This window comes from Schistocerca gregaria, chromosome 7, assembly GCF_023897955.1.
Source record: "Schistocerca gregaria isolate iqSchGreg1 chromosome 7, iqSchGreg1.2, whole genome shotgun sequence".
Classification (NCBI taxonomy): Eukaryota; Metazoa; Arthropoda; class Insecta; order Orthoptera; family Acrididae; genus Schistocerca; species Schistocerca gregaria.
In genome coordinates this window covers 488240420-488263000 of record NC_064926.1, presented here as the reverse complement: position 1 = coordinate 488263000, position 22581 = coordinate 488240420, and the positions used below count along the sequence as shown (strand labels likewise).

Sequence of the window (22581 nt, the reverse complement as noted above, 5' to 3'; positions counted from 1 at the left end):
GAATGTGTGCAGACCATATAGTTACGCGAGCGAAGCAGTGGGCACTAACCTAGTTTTGCACCATAAATCTCTACAAGTTAATGATGAATTTCAGCTAGTTTAACAGTCACTGCATTCAAAAATCGTATTACAGAACACACTTCACAGTCGGTGGGCTACAAGACTGTATTAAACATTTTGAATGATCACGAACAGATGCAAACACAACACAGTCTAGTTGTAATGGCATCAGTGAAAAGACAATGAACCAGAGTGTGAATGTACAGAACTGCAATACTAGTGCTGCTGTGATGGTAGAATGAAATGGTACTTACTTTCTGGACAATCCGTGTTGTCTGAAAAACCTTCCTATGTGTCTCTTTCAATAGATGCTGTGAACAATGTAACAGCCTGTCTTAGTCGAGGCTTCAGTGAGTAATGTTTATACAGACATTCCGCGTTCAGTAGCCAAGGAGTAAAGCTATAAGAGGTCATTCAACTGTATAATAATGAATGTCTATTTGTTTATTTAACTTGGATTCCTTAAAGTCTTTGTACTTGCATACCTATGAGGTCTGTTCAAAAAATTCCAGAACATTCATAATTTAGCACCAATGGTGTATTGGAGCGAAATGCGGTAGGCATCCCTGCACATGCCTGTGTATAATTGTGTAACTGCCGGAAGTTTGATTGTTGTTTGTCTGTTACTGTTCAGTGCTCTGTTGAGTAGAATGTTGTGTTAGGCCGTGTCCTACGTGAGCGACAGAAGCAAGCGACAGCGCAAGACAGCTTCAGGCGACAAAATACAACCGCAGGTGTAGTTACAGAAGCGTCCTACATGAGTGACGTCTGTGTCACTGCCTGTCTCCCGCTGCAACTGGCGACATTTGAATTCAAACATGTTTGAATCTTGTCGCTGCAGCCACGTGTCTCTTGGCAAAGCAGTGGAGTGCATGCAATGGCAGCTATGAATTACTTAAAATCCGATTTTAAGAAAACTATATGGTGAAAAAATTTGAGTCTTCCGTAACTTATAGCTTGATATCTTTAAACGATAAAGGACTAAATGTATTTTCGTTATTCGTCATAGTTACTGTGCTGCACGAAATAGAGTAAATGGCCGCACGAAATTTTTAAAAATTTGCAGAGGGAAAATCACATTATGTAGACTTTCAGTGTAGTTTATTTAAGGCCATACATTATTGGGTATGAAATGTAACCAATATATCTAAATTGTGTTGAAAGTTGAGACCGGAACGATACCTCTCAATTCTTGAAATATTGGTTGTTATACCCGCGGATGGGTCGCTCGTGGTGCGTCCGTGCTTCGGGAATCGAGTTGTCGTAAAAATCATTGTATCTCATAAAAGGTTCAAGATATCGAAATGACGAATTTAGGAAATGACAGCATGTAAAAAGGACTATTTTATCATATGATTAACACTCGACATATTTTCGTACACATGTGAGCAGAGCCGAAAACAGGACTCCCTATAACTTATACCATGAGGTTTTGTCCAAATTTTCACAGCCAGACAAAGGGAGCGAAACAGGTAAATGGGGTATGAAAGTGACCAACGTGAGGTCCAGTTTGGCAAGAAAATATTAAACTGCTTGAAAGTAATCAGGGTAATTAACGAAAACTAAATTAATATGCTGAGGAAAAATTGAAATATTTCACGAAAAGCTGCTGTAAATGAAGTGTCAAAAATTTCATCTGTTCAAGACCTAGCTATTTTGCACATAAAAAGATACATTGTTGTGGTATTTAAATGTCAAAAAGGCTTCTTTCAAATCAAGTAAGTTAGGAAGGCAAACGAGGAGTCAGTAAGATTATGATATCTGAATAAAACTTGAAATTAAAAGATGAAATAAATCATTCAAATATTTTATGAAATGATTTGTGTAAAAGAAATAAGTAGTCCGAGAAACGTTCTACGTGCCTTTGAATGATGCTCGAAATTGTGAACAGAAAATAAGGTGCACCAATTGTTTTCCTAATATTTTTTATTTCATACTTTTAGACAAATCATACACTAAATGTTTGACTTTTTTTTTCAAAAATTTTGTAAGCTTTACTTTCACAGAATACACATGAATGAGCAGAGGAGCATTTGACTATCTCATCAATAAATACAGTAATTGAAATGCTTGGCCTTAACATTGACTACTGATGAATTACATTCACAACACCAAATACCTGTAAAATTTCATAGTTCATTGTAATTTATTAGGAATAAAATGTGTGTGATATACTGGGATAGGTGTGAAGATCAAGCTGTTTGGCAAGACCTTAAAAATATACCTAGGGATGCAGTGTAAACAGTATACATAAAACCTAGTATACAGATTGTAACAGAGTCAGTAAAAATATAAGAAAATCCTGGAATCGAACCCACGACCTCTTCCCAACACGTAATCAGGAGCTGTGTATGCTACCCCTACACCACAGCTAGCTTTGGCTTAATGGTACCAACCTGTGTACTTATGTACATATTTAGCATAGTCAGTCATGTAGTAGTCATTCCTCCGCATTTGTTGGCTGTTAAAAGTTCTTGATCATGTAAAAAACATTTGTATTTAATTTATTGATGAGATAGTCGAATGCTCCTCTGCTCATTCACGTGTATTCGAAGAATTTGTCTGGTGAACTTCGTAGTTGATGATATTTATGAAATTCTCCATAGAGCTCCTCCCTTTGTAAATTTCATGCACAGCATTCCTTTTCGATTTATTTTCTTAAGTAAACCTAATTCTGTAGCCTTACTCTTGAGCTACATTATTCTACAGGTAAGGGATGCCGTTTTATAGAAACAGCTGGTTGGCCCTAAACAGCCATCTTGTAGCACGACATGGTCACTCGCATGCAGGACACCCAAGCTTTTCGCCCGACACTGCTGATTGTCACTGGAGTGTCGTGTATCCAGAAGTCTCTCGCTGTCACTCATTTCTGTCACTCACGTAGGACATTGCCTTGCACAGTTTGCGAATTTCAAGATGGCAGAGTTAGACAAGCAACGCATGTGCATTACATTTTATGTGATACTCAAGAAAACCTTTACAAAGACATACCAAATGATGAAGGACACCGATGGTGGTGAGTGTTTAAGCCATACTCAGTTTTATGAATGGTGCCCATGGTTTAAAAATGGCTAGACTGAAGTTAAAGATGACCCACATTTAGGATGCCCTTCGACGTCTACTGATAATGCTCATGTCAGGAACATCAAATTGTGCATGTCAATCGAAGACTGACTATGCAAGAGATTGTAGAAGAATGTAACATTTCAGTTGGATCATGTCACAAAATCCTGACACAGCATCTTGGAATGCATTGTGTTGCCACCAAGTTCATCCGAAGGCTCATGAGGCAAGACCAGGAAGACTATCACCTCACAATCTGCGAAGAGCTTTTGAATTGTGCAAATGAGAACGAGATGTTCCTTAAGAGAATCAGAACTGGTGATGAGATGTGGTTTTATGGTTATAATGTTGAGATTAAGGTTCAATGTTCACAATGGGTCAGGAAAAGTTCTGCAACACCAAAAATAGCTTGTCAGATCAGGTCAAATGTCAAAACTATGCTGATATTTTTCTTTGACTTTGAAGGATTAGTTCATCATGAATTCATGCCACAGGGACAAATTGTTAATCAATGGTACTATCAGGGCATGTTGCGACACCTGCGAGAATATGTGAGAAGGAAATGGCCTGAAATATGCCAAGACAATTCATGACTCTTGCATCATGATAACACAGCCACATATCCATCCCTGTTGATGGATGACTACCGCACAAAAACTAAAATCACTGTGCCATCTCATCCTCCATACCCTCCAGACCTGACCCCTACATAACTTTTTTTTTTATTTCCGAAGTTGAAAACCCTGCAGAAAGCTTGAAGATTTGCAACAACAGACTAGATGAAATAAAATTTGCAGATGGCTCTTCACACGATCCAGCAAGAGGCATACTAAGAGGGCATCCAGAACTGAAAATGACGTCGGAAGCAGTGTATCAACTGTGGCGGAGAGTATTTCGAAGGAGACCATGCACAATAAGTAAAAGGTAAGTATATAACAATTTTGTGGACAAAGTTCGAGAATTTATTCAACAGGCCTCTTATTTTGTGGTAATTATGGAGCTTACTACCTCAAAGCTATCATCATCACTGTAAACAATAAAAATTAAAGTACATTAACTGAAAATTAACTTTGATGGAGTTGATTTGATTACCAAAAAATTGTTTAAACACCTTGAAGATTAGTTACTGGACACAAAATGATGGTTACAATTGAGGCATCCGAAGACATCACTATTACAGGATCACTCTTACTGACTTTATACAGAATGGTAATCAGATCATTCATGTGCAGAAATGCCCCCAAACTACATATTGAGCCAACTAGGGGCCTCCAACACATAGTTGGGTCACAGTTGGGTTTAGCGTTTGCATGTGCTGTGGACACACAAAGTAATAATCAAAGTACTTCTGGGGACACTCTCCAAATCAACATGAAGGTCATTGAATTCCCATCGATTTCCTTGTAACTAGTTCATCCAACACATACCATTTCTTTTACTAGTCTGCATCCGAAACCCTGTCCAGTATGAACTGCACAAAAAATAACTCATGTCCAAAGCAACCACTGAGCTGATTCAGTGTATTATTTTGATCAACTGCCAACAGGCACTGATCACGGACTAACATATGCGTAAAGTCGCTAATTGGGGACAATCCCAGCTGCTTAGAGGTGTACGACTCAGCTCGCTTGTAACGCATGTTCCTGCAGTTGCTTGTTGTCACATCCAGTGGACAACCAGACTAACACCTCTGTTATTGAGATGCTTGGCAAAATACTTATTTGTGAATCTGGTGCTTCTGCAGAATAAAATGTCAACAGCCATCCAATATTTTCACTAGCAATTCACCCCATAACATATGACAGCAATTTACGCAGCACCTGAGGGATCAGAACATCCTGCAGAAGTGACGGCAGTCAAATAAGCGGTATTTTAGGGGCTACATAATTCTAGATAAATTCTTGTACTTTCAAATTATGAAGGTGCTCTGCAGAAATTGGAAAATTTTAGATAAGATATGGTTCAAGCCATTATGTACTGAGATTAAGTATCAAAGCCGGAAAAAGAAACCTTCACTGACACAGTGCAGTCATGCAACTCCTTTTCTACTGATGGAGCTCTCCCACCAAAGGTTGTTGGGGCATTATTCTCAGCTCAACTGCAGTCTGAGTAGAGTTCAAACTTGAGAATGTACACCAGTGACCCACAGCCAATCTGAGGCGTCTCCTCAAATACCACCTGCTGTGGGTTAATAGCTTTGGAGTCTGTCACTGATACCAATACATCAAGTCTCTTGAGATGACAGGGTAGTGACTGACTGTAATGCACTGGTGGGAAGAACAGCTTAAGGTGGGGACGGGCTATCACGTGCCACAACCCATGTCCACTAGCGATCCGAGGGTACAAATAACCAGCACACCAATCATCTTCAGCTTCAACACCGACTTGCTACCTCCAAGTGTTTTCAGCTGGAACACATTACAGCAACTGTTGCACTGTCCGAATTTGGGAACTAGAGACCCTTTGGATTATTTATGTAAATGCCATTTACTGACCTCGGTCACGTACCAGATTACAAAAAATATTATAACAATATGGTCTCATATATTACTAGCTACTTTCTGATCGAGCAACACATCCTTTCTGCACTGAAATTTCATGAAATTTTGAGCAGTTAGACACAATGCAGTGCAGCACTGGTATGAGGGTAACCAACTAAAAGTGTAATACATGTCAAACTGAAGCTCAGTGTCACCCTCTGCTTTGTGAAGCAGTGTCCTCACTAACTCATACATGCAATTTGCCACACCAGCAGACAAGACAGCAACTGTTCAGATTTCTATGTGGCTTCACAGAGTTTCAGCACAATTCCACATGTTCTGACGTATGTGACTGCAAGAGTACAGTATGTGAGTGCTTCATGTACAGAATATAATCTATCTGCTACACCTTCACTGTACTACACCCAGAGGAGTTGCCTCCAATAACAATACGGATCATCCTAAAATTGTCCCCATTTATAATTCCCTCTTGATTAACTGCGTCTCTTATTTCAAAAAATAGTCTTTGAATAACATGTTACAGTGCAATCATAGTCAACTTGCATCTGTCTATAGGCTCTCCGTCCTCTCTCCAACTCCCCTTCATACAGATTTAAGGTAATAAATGCTAAAGCAAACATACTTCACTCTGAGGTACACGTCTTCAGGTGCACCATTCAGATAAACTTAATAGCCTACTGATTGTCGGGCATCCACTTTGCCAATGGGGTGGCACATTTTCAGAGTCTGCTCCAACTTAAATTTTCTGCCAAATTGAGAATGGCCACTGAAGTGATCTAAATGTCAATCAACAACTGTACAAAGTTTGGAGCCCACAGCCTGTATTGGATGGGCACAGTGTTCTGCAGGCATGCCTGCTATTAGTACAGGCTGCTTGTGCAAATTAGCTGTGCTGGGGAAACAAAATTGTGGGAAATACTTTACTGCTGGGAAGAAAAAATCTGTGAGCTGTAAAATACTGGTACAGACAGCCTAGAGGACATGAGCTCTAGACACAAGGTTTTGGTTTTGCCTATGTCAGTATACTGATTTTCAAGGAAGTTTTTTCACTCTCAGTTCAAAATGAAGTTGCAATTGAAATGTGTTTTCAACTTTGAATTGAAATATACTATAGGTGACTTCTCTCCTGCATCCTCTTCACCTCACCCGCCTCCTACAATCAGGCAAATGTATCAAAATTCCAGATGACATAACATCAAATACAGGGATTAGAGATGAATATTATGTTCCTGATTTGTGCTACTTTGCTACACAGATGCATACTGTGTGGCTTTTACATACCGGAACACTGTCTCTGAAATGCAGTTATTAAAAATAACTGCAAAGATTGCTATACCAGGGTGTATACACGGGCAAGGAAAAAAAATTCCCGGGTTTCCCGGTTAAGAATACACTTTCTCCCAGGTGGAAACATACTTTTTCCCTGTTAACTTACAGTATATTTTCTCTCAGAGCTGTATAGCTTATCAGTCCTTTGAATGATTATGGTTTTATACAAGGACGTAGAATTTCCCGGCACTTTAGAAAACTAAACACAAGGAAAAAAACACGTTTTGGAAAGATCTTTGATGTGCAGCAACATGTACAATGCATATTTTCGTATTACGAAAGTATAAATTCGAATTACACCAAACACCGCATGTTACTTTCCGAAGCATTGAAATCGAGCTTGTGATGCGCTTTTGTAAGTCAGTCACAGTTCATATCACGTGATCTCGCCAGCCTATGACAGCGGTTATTCAGAGCTTAGGACACGTGATGTAGTCAGTCAGTAGCAACATCACTGTTAAACAGTGCGAACACACAAACAGAAAAAGTTAATGGTTTAAATTAATATACATAGTGTTGCTACACGAAATGCAAAGCTTTCACATATACTAAGAAGTTGAAAACATGCACTTGAAATGCAGCGAACAGTGTGTGGAATTAAACACTTCCTTTCAAATATATTGTCTGCCTCAGCGGAAAAAATTAATAGAAGAAAATTATTTTAGCAAACCGACAAAAATAACTTCACTGTTCTGCAAGGTAATTAATGCCTAGCTGTCAGAAAGGTGGAAGTAACAAAATCTGCAACTAATAACACAGTTTAGCCTTCCATAATTATGTGAATGTATTTTAATTCACTTGACAGTTGCCATGCAGAGAAATATGTTTTGTTTTCATTTGACGTGAGAGCAGTAAACGAAGAGGAAACAACAAAATCATTAAATGTAAACACGGGTCACGTGATGACTACCTACTTCCCCACTATAACTCAAACTGCTCTGAGCATCAGCCCCCGATCTACAATATTTCCGAACCGGAGCAATACCCCACCACTTCCTGAGTGTTTGAGACAGGATGTCAAAAATTTTAAAAAATTGAGTTTTCAAAAGTATCATCATTTTTGTAGTGCACGTCTTTCTGAAGAGCCTGATGCATGAAACATATGTGTTCGAGGAAATGTAAGACATGTTATTTGGTCATAAGTGTGCCAAAGTGCAGTGCCACACCTCTTCACACAGCATTCTTCTATCGCACGTCACTTTATTTCACTCTGTGGAATTGAAATGTGTTATGTTTTGTAATGGATGCCATCAAACCATACTCAGGACAGTGGAAACTAAAATGTCCTGTGGTGCCTCTCCTGCTTACAGTCGGCCGGTTTGACATCCTCTTCAGAAAATTTGCACTCTTTATTCAGTATCAGCTAACAACTTGCTGCTTTGTGCGACATAAAATTAAATATAGGATACATAAACCCAGTAAAGACATGAGACAAGCAAGACAGTACACATTGCTTCAATCCTTAGCTCCTAGAATTTGTTAGTCTCTAATCTTGCTACAGCTTTAAATGGCGTGCTTTCCTTTCTGCCAAAGAGTATATTACCTCATCAAAGTTCGTCAAACGTTTTGCTACATGAAAAGTCGAAATGTCGTTGTCTAATACTGAAAAAGCTGTTAATACAAATAGGACCCAAGACTGGTGGGTTTCCCTATGCAACACACACCAAATAAACGAGACTGTTTTAGCACAAACAGTCTTTTTTGTAACGACAGAATATAATTCACAAAGTATCAATATCAAATGCCTGTTAGGCCTACTACAAGCAAAAAGCTTTACGTAAGGAAATAGTTTCACACTTCATTCACACGCTCCATTTTCTCAAGCACGAGATCAAAAAGTAGTAGTACGAAATTTTTATACAAACTTGGAAATCGCCATATTGTTCCATAATTTGTGTGTTCCCCCGTTTCTTCTCCTTCCTCGTTCTCACAAATAGTCTTGTTATCACTAATTCTGTAACTATTCTTGCCAATGTAAATGCTTATTCGCAAGTTAACTTCACTAATTCTTCCAGGATCACCGGTTTAGTTATCCTGCGATTATTCTTCTGTTAGGCATTGTTAAATGTTTGTACAATGCGTTTTCCGAGGTTCTACCAGAATAGAACTTAAAGCGACTGCTAGCCGAGGATTGTACAACTGGCCCTTACTAGTATAGCGATCTGGCTAAAAATCTTCTGCCACAATTTCATTTTCTGGATACACCGAGAAGGTAATGCATAAACTTTCTTACCTGTTGTTCGTCTATTTCCACTCCTGTAGTCTGAATTTACGGATTTCGCTAGTAATTATAACAACACTCATCATTCACAAACCCAATTAACCATACAATCAGACAGTGGTTGGCATTCAATCGTTTGGACTTACTGTGCTCAGCTCGTATAGCCCCTTTTGTCTGTATGAAAGTTTGTTTCTACATGTGACAAGGGTTCCACTGACAGAGACATCTTGTACACTATGCACGCATTTACAAATCAACTTACGATTCATTCGGAACTCAACTTAGAATGTGTTCAAAAATGTTCAAAAACCGACAGCGATGCGCTTCAAAGTCACAAGAATAATCGATAGATTAATGTGCACTGGATGTTAGTCGCTTTGTGAAACAAAAAGTTTTTCCCCTCCTAGATCTGGGTTTGCTGCGCATGCATGAATCTGACAGCTTGGGCGCTCCAGTAAAATTTTTCCTGGTAGCATCTAGATGCTTGCTGCGGCTGCTTACACTGCCAAACTACCACATTTCTGTAGCCAGAAAAGGAAGAAGGAACTAGTTGAGACTGGCCATGCGCATGATCCCGCTCGTAACTGCTAAAACGAATCTAAAGTAAACAGGTGTGATGTCACGCTCATTGGAGGCAATTGGTTGTTACAAAGCATTGCATAGTCTTCCTAAAGCATTTGATACATTTTGCTGCTGGCAGATGATAGTACGAGCACTGTGTTTTGTTGCTGTATAGGGTGCATTTCCTTTGCAATTTAAGTTTTATTTTCGTTTTTTCTCCTGTTCGTGTTTTATTGCTGGAATATTATTCTGCATTTGCGGAATACAGTGATATTCTTTGTTAGAGTCTCAGTTCTTACCAGTCAAAATTACAAAAATTTAACTGAAAACAAAAACAATGAAAAATTCTCAGAATTTTAAAAAATTCCCGCGTTTTTCCCAGATGAAAAAATTTCTGGGTTTTTCCCGGATCTCCCAGTTGTCCCGGGCCGTATACACCCTGTATATGTGTTTCCTGCCATTTGAAATTTACTGATTGTTAAGTTTAACTAATTAATGGAAAATCTCATATAAAGATGTGAAACAATTACTAACAAAGAGATAGAGGGGCTGGCCAGTACTTACCTCAGCTCAGTACAGCCGATAGAAACACAAAAAACAACCGAAAATTTAAGTTCCTAGCTTTCGGAATAAATGTTCCTTCATCGGGGAGGAGAGAGGGGAAAGAAAGGGAAGAAGGGAAAGTGGATTTAGTTACGAAAGTGGATTTAGTTACTCACAACCCAGGTTATGAAGCAACAGGGAAAGGAAAACAGGGAGTGCAGTGGAGATAACATCTCATAAAACAAATATATTAACAAAATCTTTTTCAAATCTACATCCCATAAATGTATGCCTTTGCTATGTACTGTGCTTCTATGACAATAAAAGTGAGACAATTACCAAATGCTAAATGTATCACGATAATTTTTTGTCGAGAAATTAATTCAGGATTCACTTCAAAACAGATAAACGATCTGACAGACAGCACAGTGGTGCAAAGGAAGAATGTTATGTAACAAGTGTGGCAGTGTGGATAGTTAGCTTTCTTTTCTGAGGAGGAGTTGTAAATAACACTTATACAACATTCCTCGAACTGCTTCAGCATTAAGTCTAAAACACATATACACTACTCGAATATAGCACATGGAAAAGAAATGTGACATTCAAGATTTATAGATGAGAAAGTACATTACTGACTATGATTGCAATGAAAACATAAACTAGAAAGTGAATGGGCTTGGAACAAGACTTATGATGTGCACTCACTGAGTCCAGACCAAATATAGAAAAGGTTGTTAGAAATGAGCAGTAACCAATTGTTTCATGGACTCGTTAGTTCCCAGTTTAATAAAATAATCAGAAAAAGTAAATACAATGTATCTTTCATCATTTTAACATTAAAAGTGTTGGAAGAAACATTAGTTTTTGTTTTAAAGTTTAGTTACAGCTAATGCTGGTGATGGTGCTCGGAACAGGGAGGGAGGGGGTGGGGGGGTGGGGGAAATACCTGATAACATCTGATTGCTCTCAGGGGTAATGGTCTCAGAAATGTTGGGAACAACTGTCCTGGACAGATGCAATCTAAAGCACTGTAGCCCGATATCCAAATGGGACACACTTGCTCTATGTTCCGCAACTTGACCCTTGCTATTCTTCAACTATCTGATTAGCTGCCAAACAGAGGAAGGTTCTGATGAGGCGTTGGAGGATTTGCCACAGTTTTTGATATTGCTGACACATTCTGTAGAACACCGTCAGAGAATTTCATCAATGTTAAGTTAACATAGCATGATGTCACTTCAGAGTCCACATTATTGGAGTTCGATTTTAGGGATCCTGTGTGAGTAGGGTCCAATTTTTGATCTGTTTTGCACACTTCCGAGTTCCTGTAAAGCTGTACAAATCCTGCACAACGTGACAGCTTTCAAAACTCTCTTCTTCTTTCATTAACATCTTTTGGTTACTGATTTGTGCTCTGTTGGCACTTTAGGGTCCAAACTTCTGTCACTGCTTGTTTCGGATGGTTTAACTCAATGCTTGTCCAAAGGTGTTTCATCAACATTTCCGTGGGTGTCAATAGGAGCCACTAAAGTCCTATGGAAACAAAACAGCCTTGCAAGCCTGAACAGCCATAGTGCATCAGATGTCCCTCTCTTTACAGTTTTGAGTTTCTAATATCTTTACATCAACTCTGGCACTGAATCATTTGAATATTTTCTAGATTTTGCACTAACTTGCAATTAGTCAAAACAAATGCAGTATTAGGAAGCTTATTATTCTCAAAATTTCACCTCCAGCAATGTGTCCACTAAAGCTCATCAAGCAAGTATTGAGTACTGCGCTTCCAAACATTCTAGACTTGGGACTACCAAACTGATTAAATGTTTGTGTAACCCAGTAACACTTTTCTATCTGCAGTGGAGACCAAACATGACACAAACTAACCTTGGATTGTGTCAGCCTCTTAGCGATGGTGCGGCGCATGTTGGTCAGCTCAAGATCTGAGAACTTTGAGCCCGGCGGCTTAACTTTCGCTGCTGCTCCTGCAGCTGGTTTTCGCACAGCACCTGGCGGAGGTGCTTTGGCTGCCTGAGGTGGAGGAACTGAAAAATACAACTGTCATCAATGTGTTGCTAAGCAACTTCATTAAATATAAATCTACAAGCTTTTCTTTTAGAAAGAGAATAAAACAGAAATAACTTTTTTCACTATATAGGGTAACTCTTAATAAAACTATTACAGGCATAACATACAACAGAAAACAAAAATAAATCTGTCTCAGATGGGCTGCGCATGAGAGATATATATATATACTTTAACAGCTGCCTCCCATACCACACCAAGAAGTGCCTTCCATAGAGCCTAGCCACATATGGTCATCACATCTGCAGTGACACACATTCAAATAGCCAAAGATCTCAAGGAGCCCTTCACAGACTGAAATTACCCTCCACACCTTACCCTGAAACAGGTATCCCATGCTGTGTCTCACCTGTCCCACTAACTGGCCTTGCAACTGGAGCAACTGCGTCAAGATCTCAGACAAGTTTTCAATTACATCTTGTCATGCTCCGAAGTGAGTTATAGCACCCCACTATCCTCCCAAGCCATCTCACAGTAGTATTTTGCTGCCCATCCAACCTGCACAATATCCTTGTTCATCTCTATTCCATCCTTGCTGCCAACCCCTTACCCCGTGGTCCATATCCCTGTTGAAGAGCTACATGCAAGAACTGTCCCACACATCCTCCCACTAACATATACTCCAGTCCCATCACATGCATTTTCTAATGCTGGCAAATGTAAAGCCACTGGTGAAAGCAGCCATGTGGCATGCCAACTTAGATGCAACCACTATGCGGCTTTCTTTCTGGGCATAAGTACCAACAAGCTGTCTGTCTACATGAACGGCCACTAACAAACTATAGTCAGGAGACAGTTGGACTAGCCAGTTGTCAAGCAGGCCAGAGAACTTGGTGTGCTTAACATCAAGGACTGTTTCGCAGCTAAGTCATCTGGAATCTTTCAACCAACATCAGCCTTTCTGGACTGCACAGGTGGGAACTCTCACTGCAGCAAATCCTTCATTCTCAAAAGCCCCCTGGCCTCAACTTTGTTAGTCCTTGTCCTCAAAGCTTCCTGTGTGTGTGTGTGTGTGTGTGTGTGTGTGTGTGTGTGTGTGTGTGTGTGTGTGTGTGTGCCCACGCGCATGCGCACGTATATAAATGTGTGTGTTTTTTTTTTTCTAAAAATCAAGAAGGATTCATCTGATAACTTAGTTTACTTTTAAATGTGTCTGGTTCAACATCTCCTCTACATGGTGAGCAGAGATCTCTCCTAATTTAAATTATTGTTATTCCAGCTTGGATCTGTCTCCTTGGCATTGAGCTATACCCTCCACCTTAATCATGACTGCATCCTCCTGGGTAATACATTCTAGAGATTAATCAGGCCCCCACTGGATTTCTGGGCAGGGACTTTCCATGGACTTATCTTCAAATAACAAGGAGGAAAGGAGACAGCATGAGATGTAAGCTCCTGTAATCATGTTGGTAGGTTTGAGTACTAGAAAAAATAAATGGCTAGGTCAAAGTTAAATATAGTGGGAGTTAGTGAAATACAGAGGACAGGAAGAACAGGATTTCTGGTCAGGCAAGTACAGGGTTAGCAACATAAAATCAACTAGAGGTAATAATGCAGTACACCTAACAATGAATTAAAAAATTGGGAATTTCTGTAAAAGGGAAAAGGAAGAAAACTTAAAACAGTCAGTGACACTGACAGGAGGAAAGGAATGGAATTAGAAGATGTGTGGAGGAATGTTGCAGGAATACTGCAAACAGTTCACTCAAGAACCATGAAATATGGTTGCATAGATGTAGACATAGAAGAGACAGAGATGTGGAGGCACTGTAAGGCTTTAAATAGATTTTGTAATGATGCAAGATTTAAAAACTGGGTTTCAAACTGCAAAACTTTTCTAGGAGCAGATGGGAAACTGTGACCAAAACTTATTAGTTATGAAATGCAGGCTTAAGATGAATAAATTGCAAAGATCGGGAAATAAAGAAGATTGTCACACTATTTGAGAGCTTCAGATGGTGCAGTGGACAATTACTGACTGACACAGTGGAAAGGAATGCACTAGAAGATGAATGAGTATCTTTGAAAAATGACACAGTGAAAGCACCAGGGGAATAACTAAAGAAGTAGGCCCAGTAGCAATCCTTGGATAATTTCTTCGATGACAGAAAAAGATTTAAAAAATGAAGCAACTGGAGCAGACACACAAAAATGAGATTAAGAGGAAGTACAATGTAGCAAAGCAGGAATGGTTACAAGAGAAATGCAAAGCTTTACAGTCAGCTATAGGAAAGATAGGTGTGACTCAAAGAAATCTTTGGAGAAAAGACATGTAGTTGTATAACGTCAAGAGAACAAATGCAAGGCAACAAGAAGCAAGGAAGGTTGTGGAAAAGCTCTATAAATGATAACTTGCTGACAATATTACAGAAAAGGAAGAGCAGATAACATAGGAGATGTGACACTGTGAAAAGAATATAACAAAAAAATAGAGAACTAATGTGAAACAAATTACCCAAAGTAGATGACATTTCTCAGAATTATTAACATCTTTGGGAAGACCAAACAAAAGACCAAAACAAAAGTATTCTACCCATTGTTGTTGTTGTTGTCTTCAATCCAAAGTGTAGTTTGATGCAGCCGTCCACACCTACTCTATCCCGTGAAAGCCTTATTCAGATCTCTGCATAATTAGTGCATCTTATGGCCATCTGAAACTGCTTACTTGGTCTCCTGCTACATTTTTTACCTCCTCGCCGGTGCCCGAGGGGTCGGAGGGTGGGTGCCCAAACGTGGACGTAAATGATTTTGGTGACGACCTCCCGGTCCCCCGTCTGCAAGGTATAGAGCCGGTGGCCATTTCAGCGCAGGACCACCGCCGGTATCCGATGTGGATTGCGAACAAACTAACGTGCCCAGACCGACAAACCAGGTGGAAAGCCGGGTACTCCGTTTTGCGAAGACTGGCGAGGACTGGGCCAAAGGAGGTGCAGCAGAGTCCTAGGTTGGCGCCCATGGAGGAGCTCTGCGGGGCTGCGTTCTCCCATAGGTGTGGTCCGGAATGCGGCCAGGAAAAACGTCAACGCCTCCGCCGCAGGAAATTCGTGCACATACTTTTTCATCTGTGTCTTAAATGTGCGCACCATGCGCTCGGCTTCCCCATTCGATTGTGGATGAAAGGGGGGAGAGCAAACGTGCCGAATACCAAAGCGCCTACAAAAATCCTGGAAGGTCTGCGATATAAACTGAGGTCCGTTGTCAAAGACCAGGGTGACTGGCAGACCTTCCACAGAAAAGATTTTTGCTAGTGCCTGGATTACAATCTCTGAAGTGGTTGAGGAGCAGAGAACCACATATGGAAATCGGGAATAAGCATCAATGACAATGAGCCAAAAGCCATTGAGAAACGGGCCCGCAAAATCGATGTGAACACGTTCCCATGCCTGGGTTGCAGGCGGCCATGAAGAGAACCCTGACCTGGGAGATGCCTGTTAGCTCGCACACTGGGAACAGGCGGCCAACAAGTGCTCAATTTCTCTGTCAATACCGGGCCAGTACACATGTCTGCGAGCCAAGGTTTTAGTATGGGGAACACCCCAGTGTCCCACATGTAATAACGTGAGGACTTCCCTTCACAAACTTGCAGGAACAACCACGCAAGGAGCTGTATCATCGGCAGCCAGAAGGAGAACTCCTTCCAAGACGGAAAGGCAGTCTTGTAGCACAAAATAATTACGAAGAGAGTCCGAGGCCCGGCCTGGAGGTCGAGATGACCACTCCTGCTGAATGAGGCGAACTACTTGCCGGAGAACCGGGTCAGCTGCCGTTTCCCTGGCGACTCTAGAACTAGTGATCGGGAAGCCATCAACCGCTTGGCGGGACGCCACATCCAAATGAAAACACATAATCTCCTCTCGATCGAACGTAGGGTCCGGGCCCGCCGGAAGACGGGAAAGAGCGCCTGCATTGGCATGCTGTCCGGTAGGGCGAAAATGAATGTCAAATGGTACTTAGAGAGGAACAAGGCCCAGCGCTGTAGCCTGTGGGCTGCCCTATCCGGAATCTGAGAGGCGGGGCCAAATAACGATATTAACGGCTTATGGTCAGTGATTAACTGAAACTTCGTGCCATACAAGAAAGGGTGAAACTTCGTAACAGCGTAGACGATGGCCAAAGCCTCTTTTTCCACCTGGGAGTAATGGGCCTGTGCGGGACTACGAGTTTTAGACGCAAACACCAGTGGCTGCTCGGAACCATCTGCGTTGCGATGGGCCAGGACCGCCCTCACCCCATACTGCGAAGCATCTGTAGCCAGGACCAACGGCTTATGGGGGTCAAAAGTAACCAAACACGTGAGGAGGCCTTTCAACGAGGTGAACGCTCGCTTGCATGCAGACGACCAATCAAAAGGAACACCCTTGCGCAGAAGGCAGTACAGGGGGCGGGCGATGGTGGAAGCCCTGGGAATGAACCGGTGGTAATAGGCAATCTTGCCTAGAAAAGCTTGTAACTCCTTCAGCGAAGCGGGCTGCGGAAGGTCGACGATACCTTGGACCACACTTTCTAGCGGCTGGACGCCGTGCCGAGAGATTGTGTAGCCCACATACTCAATGGACAGTTGGAAGAATTTTGGCTTACGCAGGTTGCAATGCAAGCCCACGGACCTGAATTTGAGAAAGAGGGTGCGAAGGTTGTGCAAGTGTTCCTTCGTGCTGCGGCCCATGACAATTATGTCGTCCAGGTAATTAATAAAATGAGGGATTGTCGACGTGACATGCTCAAGATAACGCTGAAATATCACCAGGGCACTGGATATGCCGAAGGCCAACCGCTGGTATTGGTAAAGGTCAAACGCGTGTTGACAACCGCCAGCCGTTTGGAGTCCTCATCAAGAGGTATCTGATGATAAGCCTCCGAAAGATCGATTTTCGAAAAATAGTGGGCTCCCGCCACGGCGGAGAACAATTCATCAGCACGAGGCAAAGGATAGGTGTCCACCACCAATTAGGAATTAATGGTGGTCTTGAAATCGCCACAAAGACGTAATTTTCCCGAGGGTTTCCTGACAATAATGAGGGGCGAATCCCACTCATTAGAAGAAATGGGAAGAACGACCCCTAGGGCTGTCATCCAGTCTAGCTCTTATTTTACTTGAGGGCGGAGAGCCAAGGGGATATGCGTCGTGCGTAGAAAATGCGGGCGAGCCGACACCTTCAACGTTAAGTGAGCTTCAAAGTCTGAAACACGCCCCTCCTCAAAGATATCCGGAAAGTCAGAGATCAAAGATTCTAATGATTGATAGGGAACGTCTTCGGAGACCAACCGTATGGTGTCAGTGATAGAAAACCCGAAAGCTTGAAAGGCATCCAAACCAAAAAGGTTAGCGGAACTTGCATCACTGACAACAATAAAAGTAATAGGCCGAGTGACTGATTTGTAAGTCACATCGGTAGTGAATTGACCCAGTAGGGGAATGAACTGTTTACCATAACGGCGTAGACGCCGGTAAACTGGTACCAACGGGGGCGACCCAAGGTCGGAATAAGTTTGTGCATTCAACAAAGAAACTGCCGCGCTCGTATCTACTTGCAGTTGTAATCGGCACGACCGAACCGACACCTCGATAAAGAGTTTGTGTGCCGATGCGTCGGGAGCCTGGCCCAGTGAGACTTCCTGAATGTCAACGTCCATGTCCTCTGTAACTGCTTCCTTCGATTCTTTCGAGGCTGAGCGGCAAACTTTAGCAATGTTTCCTTTTTTATTACATTTGCGACAGAACGGCCCAATGCTGGGGGCACTCCAACCGATCATGATGTATATAGCACAACGCACAGGACGGTAACAGGGGCCGGCAGCTGGAACTCTGTTTAGGCGGCGTGCGGAAGCGGCCGTAATGGCCGGGTTGTACCTCTCGCACGTCGTCCACGCCTGACGTAGTGGACGCGGCCACGCCGCCCTGAACCGCCGCGACGTCACACCACACTTCCAACTGTTGACTGGCGGCGTGAGAGACTTCATACGATTGAGCAATGGACAGGACTTCCTCGAGGGAAGGGTCTTCTAACTGCAGGGCCCATTGCCGGACCTCCTTATCAGGGGCCGAATGAACAATGACGTCGCGCACCATAACGTGGGCATACGACTCTTGCGACTGCACCGTGACAAAATGACACTTGCGATTAATACCGTGCACGGTAGTGGCCCACGACCGGTAAGACTGATGGGGCTGCTTCTTGCATTGATAGAACTCGACCCTAGCCGCCACAACATGTGTGCGGCAGCGATAATATGAAGACAGTAATGAAGACAATGCATCAAAAGACAAGGACGAGGGTTCCTGCAACGGCACTAGCAAAACTTGATACAGCAAGGGAGATATCCAAGACAAGAAAAGAGCACAACATAGCTCCACATCTGCAACATGAAACGCCTGGAAATGCTGCCCCCGAAGGCGATGTTCATACACGTCCCAATCCTCCACCATCTCGTCATACGGGGGAAAGGGAGGAGGGAACGGCATGGAAAACAATGCCGGAAGCACTTGTTTCGTGGTGGCCATGAGCTCTGTCTGTTGCTCAACCAAAACCCGCACTAAATCCTCCATGCTGCGGATAAGCTGTGAAACCGGAACAACAACGCAACACGCGAAAGAACGACCCTTCTCGTCGCCAATTGTGTAGTAACATGGTTCACGTTTTCCATCGCACTTCAGAGTAGACCGGGAACTGTCTCATAAGCATGCCCGATGTGAACTGACTGGGCACGGGCCGTGCTGCTTGAGTTGTTGTTGTTGTTGTTCCGCTGGCAGAGGTCACGGCCGAATTCTCGTGGTCGAATTCTCACGTGCCCTCTGGTGGACAGGACTCTATTTGCGGCAACTACCGTCCGTGACGCGCCGTGCCGATGTTCGCCTCCCGCGATCTTTCTGGTGGCTACTGCACCTACAACTCTGTCTCACTTTCCTCTCAATTACTGCTTCTCTTTCATGTCCTATGATTCTTGTAACTGCTGTTCGGTTTCTGTGCAAGTTGTGAATAACATTTTGCTCCCTGTATTTTATCCTTGTTACCTTGAGAATTGCAAAGAGCATATTCCAGTCAACATTGTCAAAAACTTTTTCTATATGTACAAATGCTATACACAGCTTTGCCTTTCCTCAACATACTTTCTGTGATAAGTTATAGGGTCAGTACTGCCTCACATGTTCCTACATTTCTTTGGAACCCACATGAAATGGTAGATCATTAAGACAGAACAAACCCATTAGCATGTGTACAACTGAATCCACTGCAACTTCTTCCACAGAAGACTTTATGTGGCATCTCTATTTCTACTGATCAAGCATCCATGTGTAACTTTCTGTATTCTTTTTCTTAAATAGGATCTAAACCTGGCACAAGATAAAACACACCCAAACAAAAGGATGCACATATGTATGTATCACATCTCCTCCTAATCCACTGGATCAATTTCAACCAAACTTGGTACACATATTACTTACTGTCTGGAAACACTCACTGACAACCCCTACAAAATGATGAAAGGGAAAAAAAAGTTTGTCACTTACTGCATTTTAGCTGTTCATGCAGTAAAACTACCGCATGAAACATTACATTTTAATTTACTACGTAGTTGTGACACATTTTTCAGACAGTATTCACACACCAACTGGATGCACTAAAAACATATCTCTGTGCGACATATGACACATATTTTAAGATATATGATGTCATGCACATTGAGACGAGTGAAAAGCTGCTGAATCACACATGGTGTTTTAACTTATTGCTTCTTTACTACTAACTCTATTCACAACACATTTCACAGACAGCAGCCACAGTACCACTGGATGTACATGCTAAATTACATCACTGTACAGCACAATGTTCACAAGATAAGATGTCATAAACATTAAGCTGCTTGAAAATGTAAGGTGAAATTCACTAGAGATAAGGGGCCTTATATGTACAAATATCTCTGAAACATGTTAAATACATGTGAAATATATTTGACTGTAGTATACAGGCAAAGCCATGGATAAAAAGTTCATCCTAAACTCTGGAATGATTTCAACCAATTTTAGAACACACCTTAGTTACAATCCAGAAAGAAATCCTGTGGGGTAAGAAGTACCAGCATTTTATAGGGGTGAGCATGATAACATGGAGAGAGAAGGGGGGAAGAAAGAAATGGACAGAGAGAGGTGGAGGAAGAAAGGGACAGTCAAGAGGAGCAGATGGACAGAGAAAGTAAAGAGGAATAGATGGACAGAGACAGGGGGAGAAAGATATAGCCAGAGAGAGAGAGGGGAGGAGGAGATGGACAGTCAAAGTAAAGAGGATGAGATAAACAGGGAGAGGGGGAGAAGAGGGGAGGAGGAGATGGACAGACAGAGGATGAAGGATGAGATGGAGACAGAGAGAGAGGGGGGGAAGGAGGAGATAGACTAACAGAAGATAACTACTCTAAAAGAACATAATGATTGATAAAATGGTATTACATCACATACAGATTTTATTATGGGCTCAGTAAATGTATAAATAAATTAAGTTTCCATTCAAAATATGAAAAAGACTTATCATTCATTGCTAAAACAGGAACGACTGGAGCAGGCCTAGCGTACATAGAGACATACTTCAAATTTCTAAATCAAACAGATATGACACAATTCCACCAGAGAAAAGAAAACAACCAGAAACAACAAAGAGAAAAAAATTAAGAAAACAATATCTGTCAACTAGAAGGAACAGAACATTGGGAATGCTGGATCAGGAGACATGAGGTGCAGGTAGGCAGGCTGCAAATCATAGAAAAAATTGGTGTGTGGAGAGGCTTGCAGGGTAAAGGCATATCGCACAATAGAAAACAATAACTGCATGGTTTGTTTTAAGCACCAAGTAATAAGTGTCACAACTTTATAAATTCATATGTTAATGTTATTTTACAGAAATTCTGAAGATGCACCACTAGCATGAAATGTGTTAATTTTAATATAAATACCTGCAGCAGAGACTGCCTTTTTATTTGAAAATTGGGTCACTGTTGCTGAACCAGGATAGAAATGGTGTGGAGAAGCACATTTAAGTTTTGGAATTATTTATTAGGCCACTGACTCAGCACCTGTGCACTTACTTGCTCTTCTCTGACAATTTACAATTCAAAAAAAGAAAAAAGCTGTCCCAGTAGTCACCGTACCTTGCTTTGGTGGCTTTGGCTTTAGTGCGTTCTTTTTGACAAATTCGAGGACATCGCCCTTGAGCACCTTCCCTCCTCGGCCGGTTCCAGGTATGTCTGATGGCTGCAGACCGTATTGCTCCAGAAGAAGTCTAACAGCGGGACCAATGTTGCTAATAACAGAAAAAATTAATACAAATATGAAAAGTAATTTATAAAACCTTATTCCTTAAAAACAGCTTTCAGTTTTAGAATGACTGATTCAAATGTTCACGCTAGAATGGATCGCACAAAATGTGAAATGTCTAACATAAAACTGAAATACAGCAACAGCAACCCAACCTTTTGGTCAGAGTTCGCTGAAAACATTAAAGGGTTACTTTATTGTCATTCAGGTTATGCTATGTGGAGGACGAAACTAGGGAAATTCATTACAGAATAAAGATGTAGCACGGTGTTTCATATTTTTAAGGAAGCAGTCATCTTAGAAGTGAGACAAAAGGTTGCAGATTTCATGACATTCGCGGCTAACACTTATCCTCTGAGTTGGAAGTGTTGTGCTTGGACTTTAGAGCAGGCTGCAGCTCTTAACAAAAAGCCACATATACCAGGATGGGGCTGCAACACCTCCAAGCAGTTGGTGTGGCCAGCAAAGATTAAGTATCACGGGCAGCGTCCCGCAGTCTCCGAGCGCTCCTGCAAGATGCGAGCCATGAATTGTGACAGCTTGTCCCTCAAACAATGGGATGACCTATTATATGTGCGACAAATTCTGTGGCACATCAACCGAGGGATTTCGCCCTCCTTTGTGACACGGACAGAACCTGAGCGACTACTACTGACCAAAAAAAAAAAAAGACTTGATCAAGAGAGGGATGGAACCTTTCCTAATCGCCGGATAAGCATGGCATAAAACAACCTCCCCTTGTTGAGAACACCACTGGTGCACTGGCAGAAGCTATGGGGATGTCAGCAGTTGTAGTGGTGTATAAGAGATGGGGTGATGGGGAGGGGAGGAAGTGTTAGTTTACAGGCCTGGCTGTATACAACCGAGCTGCACTGTAGAAAGATGGCCCTATAATCCATGTTTAGAGCAAGCACAAAAGG

At 41.8% G+C, this 22581-nt stretch overlaps 1 protein-coding gene across 1 annotated transcript in view; it reads right to left on the bottom strand.

Annotated features, from left to right (window-relative positions):
- Positions 1-22581, bottom strand: part of LOC126282157 (pyruvate dehydrogenase protein X component, mitochondrial-like) — a 108101-nt gene that overhangs the window by 65899 nt on the left and 19621 nt on the right. The window contains exons 5-6 of the mRNA XM_049981674.1: positions 21496-21647; positions 12163-12320 (exon numbers count right to left, since the gene is read on the bottom strand). Coding sequence (XP_049837631.1) covers positions 12163-12320; positions 21496-21647 — 310 coding nt within the window. The remainder of the gene's footprint in view (positions 1-12162; positions 12321-21495; positions 21648-22581) is intronic.